Source organism: Somniosus microcephalus, chromosome 1, assembly GCF_052327205.1.
Source record: "Somniosus microcephalus isolate GS21.2 chromosome 1, FLI_Smic_1.0, whole genome shotgun sequence".
Lineage (NCBI taxonomy): Eukaryota > Metazoa > Chordata > Chondrichthyes > Squaliformes > Somniosidae > Somniosus > Somniosus microcephalus.
The window spans coordinates 438,939,498-438,962,808 of NC_140987.1; the positions used below are offsets into that span (position 1 = coordinate 438,939,498).

At 44.0% G+C, this 23,311-nt stretch overlaps 1 protein-coding gene across 4 annotated transcripts in view; it reads left to right on the forward strand.

The window, feature by feature from the left end:
• The window catches only part of LOC147125331 (mastermind-like protein 2), a 461,240-nt gene that overhangs the window by 364,118 nt on the left and 73,811 nt on the right, over positions 1 to 23,311 (forward strand). For all 4 annotated transcript variants that reach the window (XM_086001430.1, XM_086001422.1, XM_086001440.1 and 1 more), the window contains exon 2: positions 19,322 to 20,731. In XM_086001430.1, the coding sequence (XP_085857556.1) occupies positions 19,322 to 20,731 (1,410 nt within the window). The remainder of the gene's footprint in view (positions 1 to 19,321; positions 20,732 to 23,311) is intronic.

Consider the following 23,311-nt stretch of genomic DNA (forward strand, 5'->3'; position numbering starts at 1 on the left):
GATGGTATTTCTACCACATGTGGGTTTTTAGCAGTGGTTCACCAGGCTCGTGTGCGACTCTCACATTACAACAGTGACAGCATTTCATTCAAAAGTAAAGCGCCTTGGGTTTTGAAAGGTGCTATATAAATGCAAGTTCCTTCTTCTTCTTTGGAAGGGTTGTTTTGTTGCTAGGGTTATTTTGTTGTGCCTTAACCACTTGCTTCTAGTTCCTGAGCTCCCAGTAGCACTCTGTCCTTCTTGCTACTCTTCATCTCTCCCGATGCTCCTTCCTTATGGCTTCTACTCTATTCATCTTCGGAAAGAGTAGGGGAATAGAGCACCCCAGATTGACCAACTGGAGGCGTAATCCAGAGACATTCTTCTTGCGCTGACCAAACTGTCCCACATTGTCGAGAAACTTTCATTTACACTGAGAAACATAGAAGATGGGAGTAGGCCATTCGGCCCCTCGAGCCTGCTCCGCCATTCAATGAGATCATGGCTGATCATCCAAACTCAGTACCCTGTCCCTGCCTTCTCCCCATATCCCTTGATCCCTTTAGCCTTAAGAAATATATCTAACTCCTTCTTGAATATATTTAATGATTTGGCCTCCGCTGCCTTCTGTGGTAGAGAATTCCACAGGTTCACCACTCTCTGGGTGAAGAAATTCCTCCTCATCTCTGTCCTAAATGGCTTACCCCTTATCCTTAGACTGTGACCCCTGGTTCTGGACTCCCCCGCCATCGGGAACATCCTTCCTGCATCTAGTCCTGTTAGAATTTTATATGTTTCAATGAGAACTGGCTATGTGACGTCAACAAAATACACATTAAGAGTAATAGTGAATTTGTAGGAAGCCACTAGCGATGCGGCCAGCATGATTCACTTGTGTCTGCTTTGCTTGTGAATTCCACTTCACAACATGCATTCTGTGAATTGACTGGGACTGTACCTCAGTGACTGTGATTTTTCAAACACAAGCAGCCATTCACGAGACCTTGTGCACAATATCCTCTCTCTCGCATCCTCTAACGCACTACATCGCACCGCTGTACCAGAGATCTAAAAGCAACTTGCAGTTCGGATCACAATATTTATAGTTCTGCCTTCTAAATGCTGTGCTTGGAAGTTATTGCTCATATAAATGCTGTTTGCCCCCAAAGCCTTGAAGCACCTAAACTTCATTTGGGTCTCCATGTGAAGTTTACTCCTCCATGGCTAATTGCACAATAATTAACGGCTCAGCATTGCACAGTTCTGAGACACCTCGACTCCAGATCTTGAACCAAACACCCCACCCTGCATGACAAGTACACCCACACCAACAAACCTGCAGAGCAGAATGTGAGCAAGCAGTGTGATGGCGATGCTATAAGACCTAAGTCACACGTGTCCTACTATCGGGGCGCTACTTGGGAAAGAGTAGATGGATTTAAATTCCACTCGTGACTTTGTGAGGGATCATATTAATGTCTGGGAGATTCTGTAGGCCTTGCAGGAGTTCAATTTTACACATGAAACTGTATTAATAAATTAGGTTTAAAAGAAGGAAAGACTTGCATTTATATAGTGCCTTTCAGGATGTCCCAAAATGCATTACAGCCAATGAAGTATTTTTTGAAGTGTAGTCACTGTTGTAATGTAGGAGACGCGGCAACCAATTTGCGCACAGCAAGCTCTCACTAACAGCAATGTGATAATGGCCAGATAATCTGCATTTTAGTGATTTTTGGTTGAGGGATAAATATTGGCCAGGACACTGGGGCGAACTCCCTTGCTCTTCTTTGAAATAATGCCATGGGATCTTTTACGTCCACCTGAGGGGGCAGACGGGGCCTCGGTTTAACGTCTCACCCAAAATACGGTATCTCTGACAGTGCAGCACTCCCTCAGCACTGCACTGGAGTGTCAGCATAGATTTTGTGCTCAAGTCTCTGGAGTGGGACTTGAACCTTCTGACTCGGAGGTGAGAGTGCTACCCAGTGAGCCATGGCTGACACCTTAAAATTAAAGTGAATTTAATTTTACATATTAATAGCATATAACTGGGGAATTAAAGAAAAGTAAAAGACCAAACACCACAACCCAATTACTGTGTGTCTTTGGGAAAGAGAAGTGGGTGTAGTTTCTGCCTTTGCAAGAATATTAATAAAAGGCAGGAGGTGAATTAGACTGACAGGAAATGGAAGCATATACAGTCATGACTCAAAAATCTGACCACAGTTGCAATTGCCCATTTTTCTGGATAAATCAAACTGCCAGATTAGCAAAACTAATACATGTATCTCAGTAAATGCCAAATCATCACCATATATTGGGTCAGATTATCCAAATGTTTGTAAGTGTGTTACACAACCAGAACAGATGATGAGATCGGAAGAGTATATCGTTGTGGTAAAACTATAGCTGAAATATGAGTGACTGGTAATTGCCTGTGTGGCATAAAGCCAGCAATGGTGCATATTCAAAAAAAATTGTTTTGATACCAAAATGCCTGAGGATTTGAAATGAAGGGGATCTTGTTTGAAAGATTCTTGTTAAATTGAATAAAAGTAGGCTGAGTGGAACTAGTTTTGATCTATGACCTATGACCTATGTTACCATGGTAACAAGAGTTTTATATACAACAGTGCTAAATGCTTAAACCCTTCTTCCTTTACCGGTGGCATTTTTAACATTAAATTTATATAAAGGACCCGTCGGCGTGAATGGGGAATATTCAATAGATCATAGTGATTTGTTCAGGTTATGTCACTTTTGGGTGAGATCATGGAGATTGTACTCTGACATCACTTAGAAGGTCATTCTTGACATTTAGTAAGAAGGTAATGAATTGGATGGCCTGTTCAGGACACCAAATCCCAGCCAAGGGACAATATTAATATTTGTTTGTCTAGTATTATACGAGCCTTTCTGACCTTTACCACTCCAACTTGTTGTTTCATGATATACCTCAGGACCTCGAGAGAAAGGAAGTGATTGCATTATAAATGGCATCACTTGGGCGTACCTTGTGGGAGAATTCTGTCAACCTGTACTTGAAGCATTAGAAATATATCTGATGAAATCCCAGTTTTACACCACGTACTAGAACTCAAGCTCAGAATCGTGTGCTCTCCTCCAGAAATTAAATATCCTCATTCACGCTGCACATTTAGCAGTTACCCACTTGGGGCGTTTTTAGTTGAGTTGCATACAGCGCACTCACAGTTGCATTTTTACATATCCTGCTTCACGCATCTATCCGTCCATTGTGATTGGAAAACCTGCTTAAGGCTAAAAGGATCAAGGGATATGGGGAGAAAGCAGGGACCGGGTACTGAATTTGGATGATCAGCCATGATCTCATTGAATGGTGGAGCAGGCTCGAGGGGCCGAATGGCCTACTCCTGCTCCGATCTTCTATGTTTCTATGACCGCTTTCTGTGCAGCCCATGGAGCACAGTGTTGCCTCTTCATCGATCGCACTTTAATCTGGCAAACTGAACAGCCAAGGTCAAGCGGTTTGATTTCTCTTCAAGGCATATTCAGGTCCATTTTACTTGTGGTTGGGCCAGCAAAGCAGTCTGTCTTTCAGGGACCATGCGCATGAATTGCACTGTTTGAGTTTGTCGAATGCTCTTAACGTGCCCCCGGTTGACTATAGTAAACCCTATCACACGTACAAGTATTAGTTCCATTTTCACACTGGCACGCTTTTCCCCAGTGTAACTGGGGTTACAGTTACACTTGAGCACCTTGGTGCGAGAGATGGGTGTTTGTTTCAAGACAGTTGGAGGGTTGGATGTGTTGTCAACAATCTATAAAAGGCAGTCAGTTTTAGATGGGAAAGAAAGTTCCTTTTTGGGTGTCTAGTAACAAAAGAAAACATTTATAAACCTGGACTCAATTGACGATAAATATTCTTGAGGTAGTTTAAAAAAAAAAAAAAAAATCTTTCCTTTTTTTAAAATGAGAATTTGAACACCCATTTTCCAGCATAGCAAGTAAGCATAGCATCTACAGGAAACTCTTTGGTATCTGGCACCGACGGGACCGGGATGGTGCCGGTTGATAATAAAATTCTGGATAATGGAGAGGTATATCTACCGAGGCTATTTTTAACAAACAAAAATAAAATCAAGAAATGTGCAGTGTAATTGAGTACTCACCTACAGAATGTTGTTAAATGGATGGTGGAAGATGCTTGATTAAGTACAGTAATGCCAGTTGAGGGTAATCCATAACTCTTTTTAATTACTTAACAGTAAAAAAAAACTTATAAACGACTGTATACTGTAGTTTTCGGAGTGAGAATTGTGCCGGTTATTAGAGAATTCGAGTTAAACGAGAGTTTCCTGTACTGTGTTGCTAAACCATTCAAACTAGGAAGGCACTAAGTGTGTGTGTGTGTGTGTGTGTGTGGTGTTTTCCGCCCAACTCCCCTCCCCTGTTTACCCTCCCCCTCCACACACACACTTTGTGATACCCAGACTTCAAGGGTTAAATTACGAGGAGCGATTACACAAATTAAGGTTGTATTCCCTAGAATTTAGAAGGTTAAGGAGTGCTTTGATCCAAGTTTTTAAGATATTAAAGGGAACAGATAGTTTCTCTCTACCCTATTTCCACTGGTTGAGGACTCGGGGGGGGGGCAGAGTCTCAAAATTAAAACCAGACCTTTCCAGAGTGAAATTAGGAAACACTTCTACACACAAGATGGTAGACGTTTGGAACTCTTTCCCACAAACGGCAATTGATGCTAGATCAATTAATAACTTTAAATCTGAGATTGATAGCTTTTTGTTAACCAAAGGTATTGGGGATATGGGCCAAAGGCAGGTATATGGAGTTAGGTCGCAGATCGGTCATGATCTCATTGAATGGCGGAACAGGCTTAAGGGGCTGAATGGCGTTCTTATGTTCCTATGTCAAAGATCAGTACCAAACATCCCCAAATGTGACTATACCAGTTTACTGCAAAATAAAACATGCTCTTCACAGCCTCAACACTGTGCCGTAACTTTGCCTTAAGATGTGCAATCTACACCTTTTCCTATTTCCCACATTAGGCTTCATTCTGGTTTTTGAGTGAGGTTCTACAATACCACTTAACCAGTCTTTTACTACAGATATCCGATCACTAGGAATTGAGTCAAAACTGGTTAATCTCACTCCGGTTAGGCCCCTATCAGCCATCAGAGAGGAGACATGCATCCCATCAGAGAGGAGACATGTATCCCATCAGGACATATGGGCTCCAGTCCAGCTCCCAAAGGAATAAGGACCAGTCAAAAGCATTGTGTTGGCCAATCCTGGTTCTGCATGGTTTAATATTAACTGTACTTGGTGTTCCTTGGTGTGCTGGATGGGATAACTTAAGCCCTCACTGAGGTGAGATGTGCAAATAAGCAATAGCCCACCTTAACCCAGCTAGCAATGGGCTACTCGCTGCATTGCACTTGTAGCTGCCAGACACGAGAGAAAGCATCTCTCGGGCCCAACACGCGGAGGCGTGAAGCAAGTCTGGTTTTTCTATTGGGGGAACAGAGATTATATTTTTTTTCAACTGGAAAATAGTTAAAGTATTATTTTCCTCTTCATTGTGCAAGTAGATTGTAGCCATTTTAATTTGTGAAACAAAGCCAGACAGCAAACCAGGCTCTCTGGCATGTAATTGTGTTTATAAGGGCTATTTGCATATAGAATGCAGCGAGCAAAAAAAAAACCTAATGAATTTTTAAATGGATTGCATAGCATGACACTATTCACTGCTGTTCCATAGCAGCACAGTTAACCAGGGACAAGAATCAAAGATTTGCAGAACAACATGGCACATGCAGTGCCTTACAGGATGCTTAATACATCATCAATATTAGTGGCTTTAAACAAAGGTTGATTACAGTGGAGCTTTAATTTAAAATTAAAACTACAGGAAAACAAAACTGCAAAGAAGGAAAAGCAAATGCTATGTATGTCACTGGCTTTGAAATGGACTCCAATTACTTTTTGTTTCCTGTGGCACGTTTTAGCGCGCACTAATAATAGATTAATGACCTGCTTAGTGTTTGGGGATTTAGGGTGCATTATGATTTACTTCATAGTTCTCCTGTGAAACACCAGATGTTCCAAGAACTTTAGATGGGATAATCTTTTCACAGCGCACAGTTTGAAAGCCCTAGTGCTATACCTGCCAGCCATTTCTGGTGGGTATGAGATGTGTGGAACAACCCAGGCTAATGCTCCAATACGACTGTAAAGAGCCCATGGAGAACATTGCTATGGTTAGCGACTCTTTTTTTTAATTTCTTCATTGCATACCAAGAAATTTCTTCATCTTTTAAAACTGCAATGACCACCCAGCAATCTACATAAAAAATATTTTAGTAAAACCCCTTGTTTAATCTCTTTGCACATTTTAAGAAATAATAAACTGCAAGGTGCATTATATACGAAACATGGAATATTTCCAAGTTGGATACTGGGAAGTCCAATACCTGGTGGCCATTAAAAAAATGACACACTGTTTTTTGTTTCATGAATTGATTTCTATCTGCCCTGCATGACTGCCAGAAATCAGACTTGTGATTAGTTAGCTGATTGAGGGGAGGAAGCGTTTACACACTGAAGAGTCACCTGTCAACACATAACGGGTCCTGACCTCAGTCAGTCTCCTTATCCATCCATCCAGCATAAAGCAGTACTCTTCCTTGTGTTCAGCCAGGATTGAGGCAATCAATCAATCTATCTACACTGAAACTGTGTGTGTTTATTTCATAATCTATATGAGGCACCGGTTTCAGAGTTTAAAATAAAAGGTCCTGATACACTCAAACTAGTACCTACGTAATCTTGGTCGTCTTTCATTTGTAAAGTCGCAGCTCAGCTCCATGCTCAAACATCTCTGCAACCAGATCGTTTCTGTAACCAAGATTTCCCCCGGTAAATTGGATCTGATCTTTGATCTATTCCAGGGTTCATACTGCAAACTTGCAAGAGCTATTGAACAAACTCCTAAGTATCCATCTCCTGTGTAAAATTATTTTCAATAGTGTTGCTGAAACTGCAAACAAATTGTGGCACTGTGCAACTTTGAGAACATGATCTCCTTTTGGCTCATCAAGTTTTTATTTGTAAACTCCAGGCCATGTTTCTGATCTTCCATCACTGCCAAATGATTTGAGTTGTCCATTTTGGTATTGAGAGCCTTTTCAATGAAAACAGAAGAGGTAGGGATGGCCCCACTGTCAAAACCTCTTTCCATGAATGTTCCTTCAATCAGAAGGTTTGGCTGGTCCAGGCAGTGAATGCTTAACAGTCGCTGTTCCTCCACCTCGATTCGCCAAAAGCAGACACGCTTGCGTCTTTACGGACAGGACTTTTTTTTTTTTAGAAATTTTCCAATCTTGTGGCATGGCAGAGAACTGAGGAAACTAATGAGTGAAATGTCAGTGGACCTGTGGTTGGAGCATAGACCATCTAACTTCCCTGGGGACTTCTAGTTGGCAATCCAGTTTTTATGAAAAGGAATATGTATTACTGTCTAAATTCATACTTGTATGTATCTGCTTGTGTTGCTATGAGTGGTGCAGTGTTACTGTGTACAAGGCTGGTGTGTATTCACTGAAGCAGTGTAGTATTATGGAAACCATTCACTTTTTAATGGGAAAGTCTGTATTGGACGTGTTATTGTATGTTTTATGACTTGAGATTTAAACAGGAAGGCACAGAACATCTAACTTTCCATTAACATCTGGTTTCTTTTTTTAATTAATAGTTACAACCACCACAGTGAAAATGTTGCATTTTCTGGTCCTGATAGATAAAACAACTTGACAAAGGCTCAAAGAGTATGGATAAAATTATGCTGGCAAGTGGTTGAATCTGTAACATTAAAAAAAAATTCTTCTAAACCACGCCGTGCGTTGTGGTTTTAAATCTATTAGTATGTACATTGTCAGATGTTCAGCTGGGGAATATAGATCAGGGAAAATAATCTATTGAGGTCATAGGGACTACAGCTCACACCTGTAGGAAGAAGTGAGTTACATTGCCTGCAGAGGCAGTGATTTACTTTGTGTTAGCTTGGCTTGGTTGCTTACACGCACCGCCAGGTTAGAAGGTCGTGGGTTCAAGCCCTACTCCAGTTGGTAATCTAGGCTGACACTTCACTGCAGTGCTGAGGGAACGCTGCACTGCTGGAGGCGCTGTCTTTCGGGTGAGATGTTCAAATGGACATTAGATCCCGTGGCACTGTATGGAAAAAGAGCAGGCGAGTTTTACTGGCATCCTAGCCGATATTTGTGCCTCAACCAATCGCGCCAAAAAATGCATGAACATGTCTTTTATTCAATTGCTTTTGTGGGGCCTTGCTGTGGGAAAATTATTTGTCACATTTGCCTACACAACACAAGCGAGTACACTTCAAAAGTCATTAATTGGCTGTGATTTGCTTTTCAAACATCCTGAGGACGTGTAAGGTGCTATATAAATGCAAGATAATTAATTCCAAATTAACCACCATTATGTCATGTATTTTGTTGACACCAGCACTGGTATATTTGCTTAAAAGTAGTTGCTTTTTGAAAGAAAAGAAAGCAATTGCATTTATATAGCGCCTTTCACGACCTCAGGGTGTCTCAAAGCGCTTTACAGCCTATTAAGTACTATTTGAAGTGTGGTCACTGTTGTAATGTAAGGACTGGGGGAGAGAAAGTGACGGGAGAGTGAGAGAGACTGGGGGAGAGCGAGACAGACTGGGGGCAGGAGAGAGATTGGGTGAGGGAGATAGCCTGGGGGATGGTGAGAGTGTGGGGGAGGCAGAGAGACTTTTAGAGGGAGAGGCTGGGGGAGGGAGCGCGCGGCTGGGGGAGGGAGAGCGACTTGGGGTCGGGGGGAGAGCGACGAGGGAGAGACGGGGGAGGGAGAGAGACGGGGGCAAAGATAGAGATTGTGGAGGGAGTGAGACGGGGAGGGAGAGACTGGGGGAGGAGAGAGTCTAGTGGAGGGAGAGAGACTGGGGGAGAGAAAGAGACGGGAGAGTGAGAGCGACTGGGGAGGGAGAGAGACTGGGGGGAGAGAGAGACTGGGGAGGGATGAGATACTGCGGGAGATAGCGAGACACGGGGAGAGAGAGAGGCTGGGGGAGGTATAGACACTAGGTGATGAAGAGAGACTGGGGGAGGGAGAGGACACAAATAACCTCCCAGAGATGTCGGGGAACATAGGGACTAATGAGAGGGAGGAACTGAAAGAAATCAGTATCTGTAGGGAAATGGTGTTGGGGAAGTTGACGGGATTGAAGGCCGATAAATCCCCAGGGCCTGATAATCTACATCCTAGGGTACTTAAGGAAGTGGCCCTGGAGATAGTACATGCATTGCTGGTCATCTTCCAGAACTCAATAGGCTCTGGAACAGTACCCATGGATTGGAGGGTAGCTAATGTTACCCCACTATTCAAAAAAGGTGGCAGAGAAAAAGCAGGGAATTATAGACCGGTAAGCCTGACATCGGTAGTGGGGAAAATGCTAGAGTCCATTATTATAAAAGATGTAATAGCAGAGCACTTGGAAAGCAGCGACAGGATCGGACAAAGTCAACATGGATTTACAAAAGGTAAATTGTGCTTGACTAATCTACTGGAATTTTTTGAGGATGTAACTGGTAAAATAGATAAGGGAGAACCAGTGGATGTGGTGTATTTGGACTTTCAGAAGGCTTTCGATAAGGTCCCGCATAAGAGATTAGCATGCAAAATTAAGGCACATGGGATTGGGGGCAAGGTATTGACTTGGATAGAGAACTGGTTGGCAGATAGAAAGCAAAGAGTTGGAATAAGTGGGTTGTTTTCCGAGTGGCAGGCAGTGACTAGTGGGGTACTGCAAGGATCAGTCCTAGGACCCCAGCTGTTCACAATATATATTAATGATCTGGACGAGGGAATTGGATGTAGTATCTCCAAATTTGCAGACGACACAAAGCTGGGTGGGAGGGTATGCTGTGAGGAGGATGTCGTGAAACTCCAATACGATTTGGACAGGTTGGGTGATTGGGCAGAAACATGGCAAATGCACTATAATGTGGATAAATGTGAGGTTATCCACTTTGGTGGCAAAAACAGGAAGGCAGATTATTATTTGAATGGCAATAGATTGGGAGAAGGGGAAGTGCAAAGAGACCTGGGTGTTCTTGTGCACCAGTCGCTGAAGGTAAGCATGCAGGTGCAGCAGGTGGTTAAGGCGGCAAATGGTATGTTGGCCTTCGTAGCAAGAGGGTTCGAGTACAGGAACAAGGATGTCTTGCTGCAGTTGTACAGGGCCTTGGTGAGACTGCACCTTGAGCATTGTGTGCAGTTTTGGTCGCCTTACCTGAGGAAGGACGTTCTTGCCATGGAGGGAGTGCAGCGAAGATTCACCAGGCTGATACCTGGGATGGCAGGAATGACGTATGAGGAGAGATTGTGTCGATTGGGCTTATACTCACTGGAGTTTAGAAGATTGAGAGGGGATCTCATCGAAACCTATAAAATTCTGTCAGGCCTGGACAGACTAGAAGCAGGAAGGATGTTCCCGATGGCCGGGGAGTCCAGAACCAGGGGTCATAGTCTGGGGATGGGCGGTGGGCCATTTGGGACTGAGATGGGGAGGAATTTCTTCACCCAGAGTGGTGGGCCTGTGGAGTTATTTGCCACAGAGGGCGGTGGAGGCCATTTCATTAAATATATTCAAGACGGAGTTGGATATATTTCTTAAGGCTAAAGGGATATGGGGAGAAGGCAGGGACAGGGTACTGAATTTGGAGGATCAGCCATGGTCTCGTTGAATGGCAGGGCATGCTCAAGGGGCGGAATGGCCTACTCCTGCTCCTATCTTCTATGTTTCTATGAATGTGGCAGCCAATTTGCACACAGCAAGGACCCACAAAAAGCAATGTGATGAAGAGATAACCTGTTTCAGTGATGTTGGTTAAGGAATCAATATTGGCCAGGATATTGAGAACCCTCCTGCTCCTCTTCAAAATAGTGCCATAGGATCTTTTATGTCTACCTGAGAGAGCAGACGGGGCCTCGGTTTAACGTTTCTTCTGGAAGACGGCACCTCCGACAGTGCAGCACACCCTCAGTACTGCACTGGAGTGTCAGCCTAGATTTTATGCTCAAGTCTCTGGAGCAGGACTAGGAACTTCCAACCTGCTGTCTCAAGAGGCGAGAGTGCTACCCACTGAGGCACGGCTAACAATGCGACGGCTGTTCAAGAGTTTGATGGTGTCCTAAGTTGCCACAGAGATGGATAGTCAGGGGAGCTGCTACCAGCAGTGCTGTGGCCCCTCGGATATCCAGCTCGTTAGGGGCCGAGTGCGTGATTACACTACTCACTGGTCACATCGGGCAACTTTATGAAGTGCAACCGGAATGGAGAGCAGTCAGGAGGAATGGAGCACTAGGGAAGAGGCGGGAGAGCGTGAGATCTGAAGAAAGGAGAGGGACAAGCTGGGAAGAAGTGAGTAACAGCCAGCCACAAGTGGCTGACAGGGCGGTACTTCCAAATATTCCAACAGTGGCACATGAGACACATCTTCCAGTATTGGAAAAACGTGCACATGTGGAATATATTTTTATTCACGCTTCGGGGCGAAACGCTTGTTTTTTGTTTTTGAAGTGAGGCCACTGAAAGGTTACATGTTTTGTAGCTGCAGCCTTTTTTTTCTTTAAAACCCCCCAATGTTGTTCTCGTTTATTGATTAAGCAATATCTTGGTCTTCCTCCCACTGCACAAAGTAAGTTTAAAGCGTTGGAAACCTGCAGCCAGCCAATTTAGTCAGCACTTAGCTATCCACATTTAAAAAAAAACATTTGGCAGAACTTCGAAGGAAATGCTTAAAATCAGAAGTATATGTGCAAGTAAAAAACACTCCCAGAGGCTCTTAAATAGACCAGAAGTCCAAAATTAAGCCACGGCCAAAGAAATATGTACCAAATAATCCTTTGAAAATAAAAACTAAGTTAAGCCAATTTAATTTAAAGTCATTTAATGTGGTTGAGATATTGTAATTCATTTTATACACTTTGATTAAAGCAATGAGTTTTAAAATGCGGCAAAGTAACTCGGATCTCAGCGGAAGGTAAGATAGAGAATGATTTTTTTCATTGAAACCAGCCAATAACATTAATAATAAGTGATTAAATAACAGTTCTGTGGAACTTCACAAAACTTAGCATGCTGCACAGTTCTGGCCCGAGTAGTCGAAGCACAGATGCCGCCAAGAATTTGCCTAGTTTAGTGCTATCACCAAAGGATGAGTGTTTTTACAGTTTTAAAAAAAAAGCTGGCGCAGGGAGCAATTAGTTGCCACAGTAACTTGTACAACACACGAATGCAGACCTCTTGGAAGCAGGAGTTGTACACTGGCCGGCGGAACCTTACCTTTCTTCACTGACAAGCCTTCAGTTTGGCCTGGTGTCTGTAATATTTGTTATGTTAATTTTTTATATGCACGAGCTCAACTTTCTGTCGTAGGCCAGGGTTAAGTGGCTGCTTTTAGTCAGTGGTGCTGGAGTCCACCGATGTTGCTTACCCCAGAAAGAAACTTCAGCAAACCAAACTGGCAGGCCATGTGCAGTGCACACCAACCAGCCCACACTGCATACCAGATAGCTGACTCACCGGTCTAGCAGCCCAGTCAGTCGAGCCAGACTGATGTCGTGCTGTTTTGTGTATCTGGCTTGATGTTGATCCCGTCCTTAATTTGACTAAAAAATGATGAGCGATCACGTCAAGACAGGATGGATCCATGATAGGATCTTATCGGTTTTGTCCTCCTTTTTGCACCTAGCGGTGGAGATAAAAATGGGGGTGGGAGGGGGGCTTTTTAAATGATTTTGTAAGCAGTTAGTCATCTTGCTAGATTGTGGCTATCGTATATAGAGTAATGTAAGAAGTCACACAACACCAGGTTATAGTCCAACAGCTTTATTTGAAATCACAAGCTTTCGGAGCGCTGCTCCTTCGTCAGGTGAAGTGGAGAAATGCATAAAGACACAGCTTATATAGTCAGAGAATGTCAGATGTTTACAGGTAATCTTTCCAACTGCTGTGATTTCCAGCAAAAAAAATTTTTTTGTCTTTTTTTTGTTTTTCATACAGACCCCAGCATCTGCAATATTTGACCCCTTGTGACCCCACCTCATTGTTCTTTGATGTAATGTTTTCCTGACTGACCTGTTTGGACACCATTCACACCTTTGATTGCTGTGATTATCTCTCTGCCGAGGTGTGATTAATGGCAGTTGTAAACACCTGACATGATTCTCTGACTATATAAGCTGTGCCTATATGCATCTCTTCACTTCACCTGACAAAGGAGCAGCGCTCCGAAAGCTTGTGATTTCAAATAAAGCTGTTGGACTATAACCTGGTGTTGTGTGACTTCTTACATTTGTCCACCCCAGTCCAACTCTGGCATCTCCACATCATGTATATAGAGTAGGTGTCTGTCTGGTAAACTCCTGTATGACAAATTTTATTAAGAAACTGCAGTAGTGTAACTCTTCACAGAAAAAAGAGCTGTTGAGGCTGGGGGGGTGGGGTTAATCGAAAATTTCAAAACTGAGATGGTTAGATTTTTGTTCAGTGAGGGTATTAAGTGAGATGGAACCAAGGCAGGTAAATGGAGTTGAGGTAACAGATCAGCCATGATTTAAATGAATGGACAGGCTCGCGGGGCTGAAAGGCCTACTCTTGTTCTTATCTGGGCTGACACTCCAGTGCAGGGCTGAGGGGGTGCCGTACCGTCGGAGGTGCCGTCCTTTGGATGAGATGTTAAACCGAGGCCTCGTCTGCCCCCTCAGGTGGATGTAAAAGATCCCATGGCACTATTTCAAAGAAGAGCAGGGGAGTTATCCCCGGTGTCCCGGCCAATATTTATCCCTCAATCAACATCACTAAAACAGATTATCTGGTCATTATCACATTGCTGTTTGTGGGAGCTTGCTGTGCGCAAATTGGCTGCCGCGTTTCCTACATTACAACAGTGACTACACTTCAAAAGTACTTCATTGGCCGTAAAGCGCTTTGAGACGTCCGGTGGTCGTGAAAGGTGCTATAGAAATGCAAGTCTTTTTTTTCTTTCAATGTGGGGTAGCCCAGGATAGTGTGGCATGTATTGGTAGGATAAGTTTTGCATCATCTTTGCAGATGACCCCAAACTAAGAGGGATGGTGGAACTGGAAGGAGCGGCTCCGACATGAATTGGACAGAACAATGGGAGGTAAAATTGAATGCAGAGTGTAAAGTACTGCACATGGGAAGGAAAATGATGCCCCATTTACGTGGAAAAAAAATAGGTAGAGCAACAATTAACAGGGCAAATAGGATAGAATCTCACAGCACAGAAGGAGGCCATTCGGCCCATCGTGCCCGTGCCGGCTCTTTGAAAGAGCTGTCTAATTCAGTCCCACACCCCAGCTTCTTCCCCACAACCCTGCAAATTAGTCCTCTTCAAGTACATGTCCAGGATGTTGAACTACAATGCCAAAACAGTAGAATACAAGTTGGAGGAGATAACGATCAAACTTTGTAGAGCTTTGGTCAGACCGCACCTTGAATACTGTATCCTGTTCTGGTTGCCAAGAAATGGGAGAGAGATTCAAGTGCTAGAGGCAGTGCAGAGAAGAACCAGGAGACTGATTCCCTAGTACAGTATCAAGGGACTGAGCTCTGAGGAAGGACTGCAGGACAGGCTTTTTTAGTCAAGAAAGGGGACATTGGAGAGGTGATGTTTTGGAGGTATATACGATTATTAAGGATATAGAAAAAGTTAACCCAGAATATAACTTTAAACTAAACTGACGGAGTATAAACCAGGGATAAAAAGGGTGCAAACTAGTATAAAACATAATTTTAAGATTGATATCAGGAAATTCTTCTTTATTCAAAGAATGGATTAACATTCTAGATAGAGCAGTGGGAGGTGCAAACCCTGGAATCATTTAAGAAACAATTGGATACTACAATGGGGGTAACATTGAGGTCTCTCCTGGCTGTTCTGAATTAAGATGGACCGAATGGCCTTCCTCCTAATTATTTTGTGAAATCATGATGAGGATTTTCCTCAGCGAGTTTTCAGCATTGGCTGGGGGTGGGGGAGGTGGGCAGAGGGAGGTACAGGGTGCTTTCCCACAGGGAGGAAGTGAAAGTTAGTAGGCGTGGCCCCTGGCCATTCTTGCACAGCTCTGAGCAGCGAGTTGCAGAATGTTGTTGAAAGGCCTGGATGTTGGCCCTCCTCTCAGCCTGGGAACAGCAAGTGACATTGGGGATAAAGCAGGAGTGGTGGGGAAATGTGGAGGCAAAATGTAAAAGAAAGCTGCATTACTCTCTCTTAACTGCAGGAGTGCTGTTACAGAAGACAGCCTATATTGGTTGGTTTGTTATTTTTAATATCACAATTCCAGTACTCGTGTGCACAGCCTATTGCATTATTATAACTCCTATTTCTAAATCCTAGTACTGACTAGCCTAATGAGGAATTGTTATTTTCCTCTCCACCCTAATACTACTCATTTAATGATCATGTTCAATAATGTAAGCACAAAATTTGTACAGTCTTTAATAAACATAAATTTCCATAATATACTCCGCACAGCTCTGGTCTCCATATTGCCCAAAGGATATAGAGGCACTGGAGAATGTTCATAAAAGATTTACAAGAATGATACCAGAACTGTTACAAGTTATAGCTAATCAGAAAGATTGAACAAGCTGTGGCTCTTTGATCTAAAGAGAAGACTGAGGGGTGACCTATTAGAGGTCCTTAAAATTATGAAGAGGTTTGACAGGGTAGATGTAGAGAAGATGTTTTCGCTTGTGGGGAGTCCAAAACTAGGGGACATAAACAATGTTCCCCCTAATTATTTTGGGGTGTGCGGTCCCTTTTATAGTTTCTCGCATGCATGAAATTTAACATTGGAAAAGCCAATCCTGGGCTGTGTGGGACCGGCAAATGGCTGCGGGTCGCACAGGGAACGTTGGTCATAAATATAAGATAGTCACTGATAAATCCAATAAGGAATTTGGGAGAAACTTCTGTACCCAGAGAGTGGTGAGAATGTGGAACTCGCTACCACAAGGAGTAGTTGAGGCGAATAGCTTAGATGCATTTAAAGAGAAGCTAGATAAGTACATGAAGGATATACTGCTGGGGTGAGATGAAGTAGGGTGGGAGGAGGCTCGTGTGGAGCATAAACGCGGCACAGACTAATGGCCTGTTTCTGTGCTGTACATTCTAAGTACAGGAAACTTTTTTTTTATCCGGCACGGACGGGACCGACGTGGTGCCGGTTCATCAAAAATTCCGGATAACCGAAAGCTATAGTAAAAGATATGGAGCTGAGAGCTCCATATAAAGCAACAAACCCTGTTGCTTAGCAACAGCTTCAGAACAATGGGCACAAGTTGCAAGCGTCTCTGTAGCTTAGCAACAGCTGCAGCCACACCCTTGCACAGCAACAAATGGAGTAAAAAAAAAAAGTAATAAAAGTTACCTGAACCCACTCCTGAATTTTGCCGGTTAACCGAGATTTCCGGTTATTTAGGTGCTGGTAAATCGAAAATTTCCTGTAATTCCATTTAATTCATGTAAGATTCCAGAAAAAGCCACCCAAATGCATTGCAGAAACCTCCTGGAGTATCCTCTTCTACAAGTCACTAAAATGGCAAGTACCCAGTCGTGTAATCATTGCCCTGTTTCTACCTGGTCGAAAGAAAAACAGCGTAAGGCGTTTCTACATGCTGTTTTTTAGAACATTTTTAAAATGGCACTTTTGAGCCTTGGCATTTAAGATCACAAACAAAAATTGTTTGGACTTGCAGTGGTTGGAAATGGTTCAGCCTGCAGGATGTTTTCTGTTCCAAGGAGGCTCTTTGGATGATACTGGTAACTGGAGTTAAGGTACGGTGCGCTGCTGTGGCAGGTTTGGATTTAACCTGAATCCTGAACATTAAAACTGATATTCTCCAGGCTAGAGTGCTCTGCGCTGCAAATTGATGGTATCTGTAGTCGTGTCAATTCCCCGTCTGACACCCGGTTTCTAATCTTTGCCAGGTTGCCCGTGGGTGATGCTGAACAGAGGTGAGGTGCTTCTCAAAGTAGGGGGCAGAGATCCAAGTGAGAGGCAACCAGAGTTTTGCTTGCATGCTTTCTAGAGGCCAGTTAGAATAGTAATGAGAGTGAGCAACTGGTTCAAGTGCCTTGGCATGTTTTTCTATCTTAAAGGTAGAATCATACAGCACAAAAGGAGGCCACTCGGCCCATTGTGTCTGTGCCGGCTCTTTGAAAGAGCAATCCAATTAATCCCACTCCCCTGCTCTTCTTCCCCTAGCCCCGCAAATTTCTCCTTTTCAAGTATTTATCTAATTCCCTTTTGAAAGTTACTATTGAATCTGCTTCCACCGCCCTATCAGACAGTGCATTCCAACTCACAACTCGCTGCGTAAAATTTTTTTGTTTTACTTAATTTGCCCCTCTGGATTTTTTGCCAATTATCTCGGCTGCCTGTCCCCTTTTTAATTGAGGATGGGCCATCACCTGAGAGACCAGAGGGGAAAATAATTGCTTGTGTCTTTATTATATAAATGTGTAAGAATGTTTCCTTTCTTTTGTTTTAATTACTAGAATGGTTCCAGGGATGAGGGACTTCAGTTACGTGGATAGACTAGAGAAGCTGGGGTTGTTCTCCTTCGAGCAGAGAAGGTTGCGAGGAGATTTGATAGAGGTGTTCAAAATTACATAGGATTACATGGGATATACGGCACAGAAACAGGCCATTCGGCCCAACCAGTCCATGCCGGCGTTTATGCTCCACTCGAGCCTCCGCCTGCCTTTCCTCATCTAAATCTATCAACATAACCCTCTATTCCCTTCTCCCTCATATGCTTATGAGGGGTCTAGATGGAGTAGATAGAGGGAAACTGTTCCCATTGGCGGAAGGGTTGGGAATCAGAGGACACCAGATTTAAGGCGATTGGCAGAAGAACCAAAGGCGCAGCGTTTGGTTAGGATCTGGAATGCACTGCCTGAGAGGGTGGTGGAGGCAGACTCAATCGTGGCTTTCATAAAGGGAATTGGAGAAGTACCTGAAGGAAAAGAAATTGCAGGGCTGCGGGGAAAGGGCGGGGGAGTGGGACTAGCTGAAGTGCTCTTGCAGAGGGCCGGCACGGGCTCGACGGGCCCAATGGCCTCCTTCCGTGCTGTAACCATTCTATGATTCTATATTCACCAATGCCAGTGGTAACTTGGGATGCGAGGGAGAAAAGGGTGACTATCCAGACAGTAATCAGTCACAAGCATAGATATAAAATACTAACACTACAAACTCGACATTGGTGTGAAACCGTTTCAGCTTTGCACCAACACTAAACTTGCATAGTGTAAATCGGATGTTAAGGGCTGATGTGGCTCGAAGCGTGATTGCCTCCTCCCAGTGAGGCTCACTCCACTTCACTCCAGTGTCATGTTGAGCCTTAACTCTGGATTCAGGCTGCATCGTGCTACCACTTCAAACTGACTTTATAGTGGTCGTGTAAATGAACCCCAAGATTCCTGAAAGTGATTGATTGATTGTTTCATGATTACACGGAACCACAGAGGTGTACAGCACAGATGGAGGCCGTTTGGTCCATCGTGTCCGTCCTGGCTCCTTGTTGGAGCAATCCAAAATTAATCCCGCTGCCCTGCTCTGTCCTTGTATCTTCCTCTGCTCCAAATATTTATCTACTCTTCCTTTTTAAAAGATAGGATAGCCTCAACAACACTGTGGCAAGACATTCCATGCAGTAACAATTCTGTGTAAAGTTCAGCTTCTAGAGGCTGTTTCCCTTGTTATCCATTTTAGCAGTAAAGTATTGACCTAGTTTCTTGCTAATAATTGAATTTGTATTTGAGGTTATGTTAAATATGACCCATTTTTAATAATTACTTGCTCTGTGTATGCATCAATATTTTTTTCCTTTTGTATCCACATTATCTAGTACAGATTGTCTAATAGACGTATACTTTGCCTCGTAAAATCAAGGACTTGTGCTATTTAGTTGAATTTGTTCACTGAATTTATAAACCGTGGTCCCTTACTGCGTAGAATGTTTAGTATGTTGCTGGACTGAGGCGATAGACATGCACTGATAAAGGATTTAACCTGTGAGAATGAGGAGGAATAATGAATCCTTGCAGCAGGTTACTCTCTTAGATCATTTTTGCATCTGTACTGGGGATGAGCTGTGAGGGATCTATTTGACCGTGCTGCACATTTATTGTCCTCCAAAAGCTGACCTAACCTCAACACCCTCCTTTTCTTTTTTTTTCAGCTGCAAGGATCAATAAAGAGAAAGTTGGAAAGCAATGGCTCACCTGCCAATCACGAGAAAATCAATGAACTTTCTGATGGCGCATTCTCGGGCGAGGTTAAAAGGATCTGTCTTGATGATGTCAGTCTTCCGATGGGTCAGGGCGACACCTCCAGTGTCCTTCGCCCAGATGTGCAAAACTCCTCGCTGCCCATTGGTCACCGCAGCCAGGCTCTGCAGACTTCTGCCTCCATGGGGCCGTCTTTGGGATGTGTAGCGCCAGGCACCAACGCAGGACTCCTGGGTAGCAGCCAAGCAAATGGGAATGACATTAGCTCGCAATTTGCTGTGACATCCAATGCAGAGATGAAACCCAGTGTGGGGGATGGACACAACATGTTCTCGTATGACTCCAAAGGAGCTAACAATATGCAAACAATGGATCAGGACTTGGAGGATCTGTTGGAGGAATTGACCAATATGCCAAATCCGCCCCTAAATGAACTTGACATTTTGAGCAACAGGAGTGACCCTCTGAACCTGGGCCTTGTGCAGGCAAATCAGAGCAGTAGTCGGAAGCCATCTCCTCAAGCAGCTTCTCACTTGGAGAACCCCATACCGAGCCGAGAATTTTCTCCCAATTACAATCCGGCACCTGGGGGGTCTCCTCAGAGGAGGCCCCCCTCTGCAGGTACATCGTACCCATTATCAGCTCCACCCAACCCAATGCCACTGCCCATGTCCTCAGCATCTCAGAATCAAACTCCGAGCCAGGCCCAGTTGTCGGGCGCTGGTGCCAACCGAGTTGGGGCCAACTGGCATGAATTGTCACATGCACAGCAGCTAAAGAAGATAGCAGCTAGCCAGCATCAGCGCTCCGTTTCCCAACAGTCGCACCCACAGCAGGGCCAGGCAGCAAGCTGGCCCCCAGTTCCTTCCTCTGGACCTTCCCCGCCCTACCGACCAGACAAGCTTCCTAGTCCCTCCCTGCATCAGCAGCCGTTCAGCCCTCCGAATGCAATGCTGCCCAACATTCCTCCCTCAAGCAATCCTGCCGGCGCCATGCAAAGTTACCTGTACAATAAAGTGCCACCAAGCCAGCCCACCCGCATCACCATGATGGTGCAGCAGCAAGCCGGCTTGAGCCAGGGTCCCGTGAATGAGAACGCCATGCCTTCGGAGCAGCTTTCGTTTAGCAACACCAAGCCACTGTCGCATTTTGACCCCGATCTGCCCGCTCAGAAGATGCCTCAAGTGGCTGGTGGCCAGAGTCAGTCTGCTGTGGTGCATTACATGCAGCAACCAACCTCGGCGGTGCAGCAATCTCCGCAGCCTGGGTCCACACAGCAGCCAACCCCTCTGCAGTTACAATTTCGAAACAAGCTACCAATGCACCAACTGAGACTGCAGGGCAGCCTTCAGCATTCACCGGTAAGATTTCGTTAAAAATAAAATGCTACGTGTGAATTAATTTCAGGTTTGTAACTCCTCTAACCAATCGATGGCAAATAGTCTTCTGGAATATTTGGCTTGTAAGACAGAAATTCCTACACATACACAGTAGCCATTTTAAACTATAACTGCAGAAATATAGGCCTTTTGTATAGTTTATTTCAACGTGAAAATGCAACCTTCATTGCAAAGCCTTGTATGAAAATAATGTCTTTCAAAAATGTATGTGTTGTAAGAATTGTGTTTGCTGGAGACTTTAATTCCACTGTTTCTGACAGGAATTTCTGGCTTGCAAGTCATATGGCGGGGAGAGAACTTTCATTGTAATCCAGCAGCCATAAGGTGTGAATTTTGTTGTGAACCATCTCTAGATAACAAAGCAAGTGGTTTTACCACTTGTGAGCTAGGAGTTCCTGATGATTATGCTCCATTTAAATAGCAAACCAATCAATTTTTATTAAATGGATAAAAAAAAGTTTCTTGGTGCCAGCGTACACTTTTTAGTGAATTCTTTTTTTTTGCCAACCTCATCACCTAATGTGGCACTGCCTCCCTCTGCCCCACAAGACCACTTATCTCCATTAAGACTCTTTTTAGCTGGAGATCAGGGCAGTCCAGGCACTGGTTTGCTCTGTGATCAGTTTTGCTGTTTTTAAAGAATTGATTCCATTGAGGTGAAGTTGAAGTGAAGTGAATATGATAATGGCTTAGAGCATCTTAAAGTGATAACACAATGTTCTTTCTGATGTGCTTAAACAGTTCTTCAGTGTGATGATAAAATCCTGTAGCAATAACCGTACCACTGTCCCAGTTGGGAATTTCTGACTTGCAAATCTCGGCGTCTTGAGGACAGTAGCCCTTTAATTGCCCGGCAGACAGTGTTGCTTGAAATGTGCCAGACAAAATAGGCTGTTGTGTTTTTTTTTGAAATTCACAAACACTTGCCTATTGAGGAGCACTGTGGTGTCCTGAGACTTTCTGCTTAGCAGGCTGGCTTAGAACTGCCGACACTGATCGTAACAAAGTTTTGGTCTAGATGGGAACCAGACCTTGTGTCCCCCGCGAGCAGCCAGGGCTCAGTGGGTGGCACTCTCGTCTCTGAGACAGAAGGTTGTGGGTTTGAGCCCCACTCCAGAGACTTGCAAACATAATCCAGGCTGACACTCCAGTGCAGTACTGAGGGAGTGCTGCACTGTCGGAGGTGCCGCCTTTCGGATGAGACTTTAAAAACGAGGCCCCCATCTTCCCTCTTGGGTGGACCTACAAGATTCCATGCCACTATTTCGAAGAAGAGTAGGGGAATTCTCTCCGGTGTCCTGGCCAATATTTATTCCTCAAACAACATCACCAGGACTAAAAGGGTTAAATTATGGGGACAGGCTGCATGGACTAGGCTTGTATTCCTTCGAGTATAGAAGATTAGGGGGTGATCTACTTGAGGTGTTTAAGATAATCAAAGGGGTTGACAGGATAGCTAGATAGAAACTATTTCCTCTGGTGGGGAGTCCAGAACAAGAGGGTATAACCTTAAAATTAGAGCTAGGCTGTTCAGGGGTGATGTCAGGGAGCATTTCTTCACACAAAGGGTCATGGAAATCTGGAACTCTCTTCCCTCAAAAAGCTGTTGAGACTGTGGGCCAACTGAAAGTTTCAAAACTGAGATTGATAGATATTTGTTAGGCGAGGGTATTAAGGGTTACAGAACCAAGGCGGGTAGATGGAATTAAGATACAAATCAGTTATGATCTAATTAAATGGTGGAACAGGCTCGAGGGGCTAAATGGCCTACTCCTGTTCCTATCTGGTCATTACCACATGTCTGTTTGTGGGAGTTTGCTGTGTGCAAATTGACTGCCTTGTTTCCTACATTACTTCAGAAGTACTTAATTGGCTGTAAAGCACTTTGAGATGCCCTGAGGTCGTGAAAGGCACTATATATAAATGTGCCTTTTTTTTCTACCACCTGACTCGGCCAGAAGGCTGCTTTCATAAATGTCCAATATTACAAAAAATAGGAATAAATTATGGCCACACCCTCTGCTCTCCAACTAATCTCGACACATCGCCACTATCACAAAAATCAGCTAATAACCTTTGTACCACAGATTAAGTGCAATCTCCTGTAAGCCACAATGTTTGAAATGGCAAAATAGTATTCGGGTATGGAATGCAGGTCCCAAGCTTGTGGGTTGTACAGGGAATGGGTGTTGAGCAATGGCCGTTTTCCTCCTTGTCCTCGGTGCTTGAGCAGCAAGGCTGCTTTTTCTGGGCATGACCCAAGCAGACCAGCAGAGAGGTCAAAGTTCACGGCGAGGCAGAGTTTTGTGGGCGAAGGTATGTGGAAGGTAGCCAGCTGGAGTGGGAACAAAAACGGCATGAAATCCGATCTCTGTAGCAGGCAGTGAAAACACAGCCAGCAGCTGTTGTATGGGCCCTGAAACTTTTTGTGTGTGTGTTCTTGTTAGTTCTGTGAATGGAAAGATGAGTATTTTTATTTCAACAAAAATATGCTTGTATAAGTGTTTTTTTTCATCATGCGTGCGACCAGAATAGTCCCAA